We start from the raw sequence: 10,377 nt of genomic DNA, 5'->3' as shown, positions 1-10,377 counted from the left end.
TTGCTTGTGAACTCAAGTATTACCCTTAGGGTTACTTGCGAACTTAAGTATTTTCTATCAAATTGGTATCAAAGCAAGTCTTGGAACAGTTCGTGGGCTGATTTGAGCGAATTCCTGCGGGTGATTTTTGGCCGTGAAAGGAGAAAGTTGTTGTTTTTGTAATCCAAATCCAGAATTTTTGGATCTACAAAAATCTGGATCGAGATGACGGCCAAGAAAGTAGATGCGCTTGAAGAAAGGCTTGAGAGGGAGATGAATCAAATCAAGACAACGGTGGAGGAAAGGATTTTCTCCATGGAAGGACAAGTAGCCGATCTTCGGGACATGATGAAGAAAAAGTTGAAAATCCACAACTAAATGGCGGCTTTCGTGGCAAAAGGGATGGAAGAGAAAAGCACGAATTCTAAAATCCGTCGGGAGGAAGATGATGTTGAAATCATGGAAGGAGAAAGAAGAAGACCCCATCTGGAACATGTCCAGAGGGAAGAAAGAGGAGGTGGATATGGGGAACACCATGAGGGATACTATGGCCGTCGAGGTGCTGATTTTGAAGAAAGACGGGGAAATTCAAAGGGGGTTTGGGCTATGGCAGGACAAGGGAAGACTGGGAGACGTGGGGAGGGTCGAGCACTTGGGAGAGGGGAAGCTGTGGAAGAATAAAAGGGAAATGGTGGACATCAGAATGTGAGGAAGCTGAAGATGCTCATATTTGAAGGGGATGATGCTTATGAGTGGATTTATAAGGAGGAGAGGTACTTCGCCGTCAATGGGCTGACGGAGGAGGAGAAGCTGACAGCAGCAGGCTTGTGCTTGGAAGGGAAGGCTCTGTCATGGTACCAGTGGAGAGACCAGATGAGACCTATCAGGAACTGGAGAGAATTCAAGGAATGCATAATAGAATGTTTCCAAACCGATCAAGGAGATTTCTATGAGAAGCTCTTTGCTCTGACACAGGAGGGATCAGTAGCAGTCTATCGGGAGCAGTTTGAGCACCTGGCCAATAGGGTGGAGCGATTATCAGATATTCTATTGGAGGGGAACTTCATGAAGGGGATAAAGGCAGATATCCGAGCAGCAGTGAAAGTTCTGATGCCTCGTGACTTTGGGGAGGCCATGAAGTTGGCACAGTTAGTTGAAAAAAAGATAAATCTGGAGAGAGAAGCCAAAAGTAACAGCACAGGGAGCACTTACAGGATAACGATCACCCATCTAGAACCTAAAGGTCCAGCAACAAGAGGAAGTCGAGAGGCCGCCAGGGAGAAGACAGGAGGGAGTGGAGGAAATTTCAAGCGGCTGACAAAGAAAGAGATGCAGGAGAAGAGGGCTAAGGGGTTGTGCTTCAAGTGCAATGAGAAGTATATGTCAGGGCATCGGTGCAAGAACCGAACTCTTCAGGTTCTCACCATCTGTGATGACGAGGAAACTGAGGAGGGAGGTGAGGAGGAGATGGATGAGAAGCTACATTTGGATCTGGCCGAGGTTTCACTGAACTCGGTGGTAGGATTCACTACAAATCATACCATGAAGGTGAAGTGGGAGTTAGAGAACAAGGAGATGATGGTGTTAATTGATAGTGGGCTACTCATTTCCACTCAGGTCGTCGACCAATTGGGAGTAATATTGATGAATAGTGGTTGTTACGGGTTGATGATGGGTATGGGAAAGGTGGAGAAAGGTCAGGGGATCTGCATAGGAGTGCTACTAACTATCAAGGGGATTCAGGTGAGGGAAGATTTTCTTCCATTGGGGTTAGGGAGTACATATGTCATCCTAGGGATGAAATGGCTGCATACTTTGGGAGACACCAAGGTGAATTGGGGGCTCACTCAAGATGGAGTTGATGGTAGATGGAAGGAAGATGGTGATTAAGGGAGATGCAGGGCTATCCAAATTCATGGCTTCTCTTAAAACTATGGTGAGAGATATACAGTTGGCGGGTGGAGGATATTTAGTGGAGTTGCACAGTTTAGAGGGAGCTAGAGTGTGAGAGAGTGGGGACATAACCCTCTCCATATAGCCACCGATTCAGCAATTCCAAGAGGTGTTTAAACCACCTCAGAGATTGCCACCGCAGAGGGAGCAGGAGCATGCAATCATTTTGAAGGAAGGTGTGTCACCCATGAGCGTATGGTCTTATCGCTACCCTCAGTTTTAGAAAGATGAAATTGAAAATTTGATTAGAGATGCTGGAGGCAAGAATCATCAGACCCAGCGTCAGTCCCTTCTCTAGTCCAGTTCTATTAGTGAAGAAGAAAGACGGCAACTGGCAATTATGTGTGGACTACATGACGTTCAACAAGGAAATTGTACCTGACAAGTTTCCTATACCAGTTATTGACGAGTTGTTAGATAAATTGAGTGGAACAGTGATCTTCAACAAGATAGATTTGAAATCAGGATACCATCAGATCCGAATGAAGGAGGATGTGCTCAAGACTGCCTTTAGAACTCATGAGGGACACTATGAGTTCCTGGTGATACTTTTTAGCCTCACAAATGTTGAAATGGCCAGTGCCTAAAAATCTGAAGAAGCTGAGGGGATTCCTAGAACTGACAAGTTACTACATAAGATTTGTAACGGAATCCAGCACCATAGCATGACCACTCACTGAGTAGTTGAAGGATGATTTTCTATGGGGGGAGGCAACCACATCAACATTTGAGAACTTAAAGCAGGCTATGCCTACGATACCGGTCCTAACTTTGCCATATTTCACTCAGATCTTCATAGTGGAGACAGATGTATCTGGATACTGGTTGGGTGCAGTGCTTATGCAGAGTCATAGGCCCATTGCCTATTTCAACCAGGTGTTAACTGCTAGAGCCAAGCTGAAATCAATCTATGAGAGATAATTAATGGTCATCGTTTTAGCCATCCAAAAGTGGCGGCTTTACCTACTTGGGAGGCATTTCATTGTCAAGACAGATCAGCGGAGCTTGAAATACCTGCTAGAACAACGAATGGAGACAGAGGAGCATTAGATGTGGTTGTCCAAGCTGCTAGGATATAATTTTGAGATTCAGTACAGGCCATGAGTGGAGAACAAGGCGGCAGATGACTTGTCCAGATGTATAGAGGAGCTCAAAAGTAATCCTCAATTATCAACTTATGATCCATTTTATAAAGTAAGAGAAATTAAAAAATAACCTAACAAATAGGTGCACATGTAAATCCTTATTTTATCAAAAATATAGACAGAAAATACAAATGAATACAAACATAATAAAATAAATATGAAATCCTAATTCTAAATCTCACTGCATCACTAAATGCTCGGAGAAAGTTCACCAACATTTTTTGCTGAGATGGTACAAGAGTTCAAGATTCTTCATTCCTTACATGAAGCCCAGATCCTCATCTTCCAGATCAAGGAAAATTGTGGCAACCGCCTGCCGATAAGTACTTGATTTCAAGTTTCTGACCAGCACTAAAATCTCTGGTCCTGTTAAATCCATCATTGTTCCTTGCTGCTCTTTCAGCATTTTAAGGATTCTTGCTTCACAGAATGCAACCGCAACAGGTTTTCTACTGTTGATCAGAATACATAATAGATGAGTAGCAGATAGCGGACTGACTATTATATTTATCACTACAAAGTTTTCAAGTAATAAGATTTATAATAGTAAAATTTCTTTACAAGTCCCAATTTCTGAGAAGTTCCGCTCAAGAATATGAAAGTAATGATTCTAGTTACAAGAACCAACTTAAACAGTAATATTTTACAGTTCAAGTGAAAAATAATATAAAAAGAGTCATTTGATTGCATATAAGTAGAAAATATTATTAAAAAAATGATTAGTTTACTTCGCACATTTTTTAGGTGAAGCTGAAATCATTAATACATTTGAGAGGGTTTAGAGGGAATTTCTATAGTTCAATAATAATGTTAATTTCTAACAACATGCAAACAAAAAAGCCCTAAGAAAAAAACTATAATTTGTGGAATTTATTGCAGCTTGCTTTTTCATCCTCTCTCACTCACTCTCCCTTTCTCATCATGAAACTCTTATGATGAGAATATATTTCACCACAAATGATGAAGACAACAGAATAATTAAAGAGCATGGAGTTCAAAAGGGTGCAAACCTTCCTCGAACAAAGCCAGTAGTGATAAAGCCAATCGGCCACCTGTACCACTTGAGTGATGAGCTATCCTGTGGCACATGTAGCTCCCAACTATAAGAATCTTGCCTTGTGAAATAAGATTTGATGAAGGACTGTGGCATCTGTGGTGGTGTATGTTCTTCCGACCTATGATTTCAAAAGAAACTCTCATAATACAACAAGGGAAAAGCCTGATGTTTTGCCAGGTGAAACATATAGAAACAGAAATAACAAATCTTAATTGTTCCCTGAACTTTACCAAAAATATAAAAAATCAAAATATTTACAAAACAAATAAGATAAAGTGTTTAGATGACCTATCCATCCATGATGAGAGATCTGCAAGTTCAGGGGCACAGACAACAGCTCCTTCGTCAAAAAAACCTTCCTTGAAAGCATGAATCAGAACTCTCACAAATAAAGGCCCTCCACCTTGGTCCAAATATCCTTCACCACTAGTTTTTTCCAATATATAATTTAAATCATTTGATGTTCTTAAAATTGAAACATCAAAATACTTCCTAGATTGCTCATAAGGGGATTGCTTCTCATCTTGAGAATGCATGTTAAACGATGTGACATAAGTTGTTTCTCTACTAGCATAGCATGGCTCATTGGTATAAAAACTTTTACAGAGAGTACGGGCTACACAATGCCATTGGGGGGCTATGGGAACACAAATAGGTCTCAAAGCAGGAGGTCGAAGCTTAACGGCTTCATCAGCTTTTGTAACTTCAGCAGTCATGAGTGATGAGTATGCACTAGAATCAGGGAAATCATATGGGAATGAAGGTAATCCACCCTGCAAAAAGAAACTATAAATCTCACAAGCAAGATACTCAAATAAATTCTGAAGATGAGATATAATTTACTTGAGCCAAAAAGAATCTAAAACAAAATTTTATCATCATGATAATGAACTCTATACTGTTAAAGCCTAGAATAAAAAGCTCTACGAAGTTTGATTTCATGGAACTTACATTGCAAGCTATCCACCGCTTTTCTCTTAATCCAATTGCATGAGCTTTATTTAAGATAAGAGACATCCAAAAAGGTTTTACCCAACTTAAAGGAAGAATTATAGACCATCTGCGGGCAAAAGTTGAAATCAGTTTATGATTTTCTTAGAGTAAACAATCATTACCAGTAATAAAAAGCCAAAGACAGTAACATAACAATATGCATCATTCCTAACCCAGAATTAAACGATTCATGGTCTGCATGCTTTAAGAGTATAATGGGGCAGGACCGATCATAACGATCTCTTGCTTCGTAACATGGCTCTTCAACAAGATCAGGATCCAGATAGAAATGTTTTAAGCGCTTACAATGCCTCTCCCTGCAGATAACATTTTCTGGCAACGGAGGTTTCAAATTTATATAAGAATCCCATAATTGTCTACAATCAGAAGGAAAAACTCCATTTGCTTCAGGTTTTGACCAGAATGAAAGCAACAAGTCCTTATTCCTGGTTAATTCATTGGAGAACTTGGCAGTGGAATCAGTAACAAGACCTTGATGTTGTGGACAACTAGCAAAACTGGCAGTTGTAGGAAAACATTTAACTTCTTTCATAGGTAAATCTCGTGGATCTTGAACTTCTAGTGAAAAAATAGCACGAGATGGAAGGTGACCAGCGTGTTCAAGAACGAAACTACTATGTAATTGTGAATTTGAGCACGCTCTCAAAGAAGAGGAACTCAATTGAGATTGGCTACCAATTTTGCGACACCTGACAATTTATCAAAATGTTTGCAATAATGAGAATAAAAAGGGTATTGAATTATTCGAAGGACTTCGTAAATCTTTTCTTACTCTGGCATAGGAATCAGCATTTTTTGGAGAATCTTTAGAGACTTGGCTCCAATGACTTCTAATCTTGCAATATGCCCCTCCATAGAAAGGCAATGAATAGAGGTACCAGTCTCATTCATCTGTTCGAAGAAGATCAAAAGGAATTCCAATGTAGAGCATTCAACAAATTTCATGAGTCAAAAACAGTATTATCAAGTTTAAAATTACAAACAAAAAAGTACGAGCATAAGATACACATTAAAAACATTTCATTCTCTTCTTTAATGTTATTGAATGATTAATATTACAATTATAAATCATCTTTTAGCAAAAAAAGAGGGAAGTGTTGGTACCTGTTTCTGACAAGCACATCTCAATGCATCAAATCCTTCATTGTAAGCAGCAGGATGTAACCATATCCACAATTGCCGCGGTGAAGTACTACATTCAGATTTACTAGAGCTACTTCGATCGAATAGTTGTTCAGAATCCATGTAATTCTCATCTCTTTTCAGTGGCAGCCACATGTAAATAACTGGAGAAATAAACTTGGGAAGCGGAGATCTAACATGGTAAAGCTATAAAGGGTAATAATTTAATTTAATAATTTAAATGTGTGCATCTGATCTTCCATTATCTACAAGCACTGAAAGATTACAAAAATGAGACATACCATTGAGTTAGCATAGCAAGCTCCATAAAATATGGGCTTGGACATTTGGTCTGAAAAATCCGAAGGAAATGGTCGCAAGACCATCCTCATAATATCCAAGATAGATTCCTGAAGAATTTTTTTGTCAATTCAATGTAAAAGGGCATTCTTGAAAAGATATCAATACAGAAAATCATGCAGTCTAGCACATTTAAAATTTGCAAGGAAATACATTTTGAATATAATAGCGGGTTTGACTAGTATTTTTCAATGCACAACACGCAAAGAAAAGTATAAGGTTTCTCTATTGCTTTTAAGCACATAGTCCAAAGGGGCAACTAAGGGATTTGCCTTAAAATATTAAGGAAAACTATTAAGCCCTCTTAAGCAGGATAAAATGAAATATGAAATCTAAGCATTAAAATAATTGTCTGGTGCATTAAATAGAAATTAAGACTTCTCAGTTAAGCATCATCCCCATTGGACAAGTTTTAAAAAATAGTATGGGCGTGGGAGTTATAAAATAAAAAATAACTATGAGCACATAAGAAAAGAGAAAATCTCAAATCATAATAAGCATATATATTTCCAAAACAAATCACTAGATACAAGCTTACCATTACATAGAAATATTAAACTCAATAAATAGAATTCAAAAATCTAAAAAAAACATATAAATAATACAATAAATTAAAAAATAATAAAATCAAATCAAGGAGACCACACAGCAATAAGAAAACTAAGGAAATCAATCCGAAGGCATTTCAATGGCAACTCAACTATAAAAAAAGGTTGCAAAACGAACTTAGAGAGCATTGTGCTTGAAAAGCAAAGTACAAAATTCCAAATAAATACCAACTTTAATCCCCTCCCCCCAACCACCACTACCACAGCTTTTGGATAATGCACAGGGCTTCAACATGATTTGGTTCAAAATAAGCTCTTTACTATGATTTAAAGAATATTGAGTTCTTTTTTTCTGTTTGGTTGGTATAAAGGAGAGAACAATGATGACAATATAAACATTTTACTTTAAGGAACATTGGAACATTTCTTTAGAGAAACAATTACAGCAAAACAATATAAATGAAACAAACAAGTCAATGAATAAATTCAAACAAAAATTATAGACAAAATAAAAACGGAATGCAAACCTCTGGACCCTCCAATTGGACAGGGTGGCTGTAACTAGCATCATGTATAAGTGCTCCGGATTTCAACCTCTTCAAGATAGCTCTTGAGCCCCTACCCCTATAAAATGATAGCAATCTTGTTGACCAAAAAGAACGAATCTAAGCTATATAATCAAACTAATAAGCAATTTAAGCCGCAAATATAAATAAAGAGAAAACCACCAGGTCCTTGCCATGTGATGCGAATGTATAAAGTACTATATGGAATTCTTTTTTATAACTTCTAGCAAAGTTTCTTTTCATTTATCCTTTTCTTTTCCTAAGCTTTTCACATTAATTTTACACCTTTGTCTTAGTGGTGAACCATTTGTTCTCTGTTGCACGTGCTCAACATTGTCCTCCATACGTGTTACCGCATAAATCTCTCCAATATGTTCATTTTGTTACCTTACCCTAGTTTTTGCATGTCCATCTTAATATTATCATTTCTGCCACACTTGGTAATTATGATTTATTTCTATGCATGCAATTGTCAATCTAGTTCAATAAAGTAAAATAGAGTATTAAAAAAAACTAAAACAATACAGGATATCAATTAAATCTTACGGTATTACATGCTAGGTGGCTACAATGGAATTATTAATTTGTCATTTTAATAGGTTAGGTGATAATGATAAAAGCAAATTATTCTTTTCATAACAGTAGATAACCCAAAATAAATTTTTAATTATATTAAACCATATCAACCCAAAAAGAAGAATTTGTATACCTGCCTTGCAGCCCAAGGGGAAGATAGAATCCCCAAAGTTTTACCATCGAGAACCGTTTGGCTAACCAGAGATGAGTTCGGAGCCTCTTTGTCCCATCCTCGGACACAGAAAACCCAAATGTCATATTCCTCCGCAACTCTAGCCGTCGTCTAACTCTTCGTGAGGGTTTGCTCTTCTTCTGAGACGCTTCCTTTTCATCCAAACCCCCTTCCTCCATTCCATCATAGCCCGATGCGGCAACAGCACCATCAATCACGCGTGGTCTCTTCCTCCGACGATTCTTCCCACTCCGGAAGCCAGTGGTTCGCCGCCTTTTATCACGCCGCATGCAAAAGTCATGATTTAGGCGATTGGAGACAATGTTGTGGAGGGATTCAAGCTCCCATGCTCGGGATTCAGCGAACTTGTTGATGAGTAAGAGTCTGGGTGGAGGGGGAGAACGCTCACTTGAGTAGAGTGAGGTCTGCGAGGGTTTTTTATCATTATAGGATGTCGGAAGCACCATCGGGATGAACCCAAATAAACCCTGCGCCAATGCTGTTTTTAGGTGGAAATCACGGTGGATGCCTGCCATTAATATATCAAATGATTTAGGGTTTAGGGACTGTTTGGATGCAGAATTTAGTCCGGATTTGAGGCCGATTTGAGCTAAATCCCGCCAAACGGCTTAAAATGCAAAATCAAAACTCACGGTAAATGGAAGCAGTTGACTGAAAAATACCTCTTTTCTCGGTAAATCCCAGATTTACCTAATCCTTCGGTTCGGCGGATTTACGGGATTTGGCAGAAGAAGCGCGCGAAAGGGAGAAAGTTGCCTCCACAGCGAGCGAGCTCCCGTCGTTGCTTCCGATCAAAATGTCGTAACTTCGGATCCAACAGGAAGGGAATGCCGTCGAAGTAGCGAAATCGAACAGCCCCGAAGGAGCCGAAGAACGGACTAGTGCAAAAATCTACACAAGGAATGAAACCGAACAGCAACGACGAAATACAGAGGGAAAAGCAAACCCTAGACGCGGGAAAGCTATTATTAATTAAACTTAATTAATATAATCTAAAAATATTAATAATTAAGTAAAATTAATTAAATAATACTTATATATTAATTAAATTTTTAATAGAATTATTAGTTAAATACTTTGTTATTTCAAAATAATTAGTAGGATTAAATATATATTTAAATAGAAATTATTACTATATAACATCATAAATAAAAATTAAATAATTAATTAATATTAGAATATTAACTAATATTAACCAAACTTTGATGAATTTTATTTAATATATAGTTATACTTTAATCATCCATAAAATTCAAATTAATTAAATAATTAATTGTATAATTAGTGCATAAATTAATTATCTAATTTAACTTAATTGTATAATTAGTAATTAAATATTAATATAATTAGATTAATTAATATACTTAATATATCTATTATTAAATATATAATTAATTGTGTAAATAATAATTAATGAGTAATTTGTACTTAACATATTATTAAATTTATAACACATTATTTTTTTTTTATAAAATTATTTTTAAGTTATAATTATCTTTTTCAGATTTAAATTCCTAACTACTATAAATCCTGAAATATGTTATCAAACAGTTTCTCAGTATTTAACATTTGGCATACCAAACAGTTTTCAGTATTTAATACATTTCAGATTTACTATATTCGGATTTACAGGATATACTAAATCCCACTAAAGTTAAATCCCACTTGTTGCCAAACAGGCCCTGAATGTTACCAATAGTTTTCAAGATTTAACAGAACTAGAATTCAGTAAATCCGGATTTAGGCGATTTATGAAATCCTATGTAAATTAAATCCTTGGTGCATCTAAATGACCCCTAAGGCTTATTGATTGCAGGATTTATAACAATTTTATTCAAAATGTATTTCCTTTCAATTTGTAAAGA

At 37.1% G+C, this 10,377-nt stretch overlaps 1 protein-coding gene across 1 annotated transcript; it reads right to left on the bottom strand.

Annotated features, from left to right (window-relative positions):
* Positions 1-3,099: 3,099 nt before the first annotated feature.
* LOC110100876 (ribonucleases P/MRP protein subunit POP1) lies at positions 3,100-9,453 on the bottom strand. Its single transcript, XM_020828585.2, has 11 exons — positions 9,176-9,453; positions 8,454-9,021; positions 7,706-7,802; positions 6,573-6,680; positions 6,253-6,477; positions 5,921-6,039; positions 5,301-5,837; positions 5,086-5,194; positions 4,423-4,907; positions 4,088-4,252; positions 3,100-3,529 (listed from the first exon to the last, which is right to left on the bottom strand). The coding sequence occupies exons 2-11, from the start codon at positions 8,957-8,959 to the stop codon at positions 3,337-3,339; spliced, it is 2,544 nt and encodes an 847-aa protein (XP_020684244.1). The 5' UTR covers positions 8,960-9,021; positions 9,176-9,453; the 3' UTR covers positions 3,100-3,336.
* Between the last annotated feature and the right edge of the window lie 924 nt (positions 9,454-10,377).

Source organism: Dendrobium catenatum, unplaced genomic scaffold (assembly GCF_001605985.2).
Source record: "Dendrobium catenatum unplaced genomic scaffold, ASM160598v2 fragScaff_scaffold_1271, whole genome shotgun sequence".
Taxonomy (NCBI): domain Eukaryota; kingdom Viridiplantae; phylum Streptophyta; class Magnoliopsida; order Asparagales; family Orchidaceae; genus Dendrobium; species Dendrobium catenatum.
Note: the sequence above shows the minus strand (reverse complement) of the source record. Positions and strands in the feature narration are given on the sequence as shown.

Excerpts from the sequence above, each read along its gene's own strand:
- LOC110100876 (XM_020828585.2), bottom strand. The coding sequence starts at position 8,959 with ATGGTGCTTCCGACATCCTATAATGATAAAAAACCCTCGCAGACCTCA. Across the intron at positions 6,478-6,572 it reads CTTGCTATGCTAACTCAATG|CTTTACCATGTTAGATCTCC; the intron begins GTATGTCTCATT and ends TACCCTTTATAG. Across the intron at positions 5,838-5,920 it reads ATGCTGATTCCTATGCCAGA|GTGTCGCAAAATTGGTAGCC; the intron begins GTAAGAAAAGAT and ends ATAAATTGTCAG.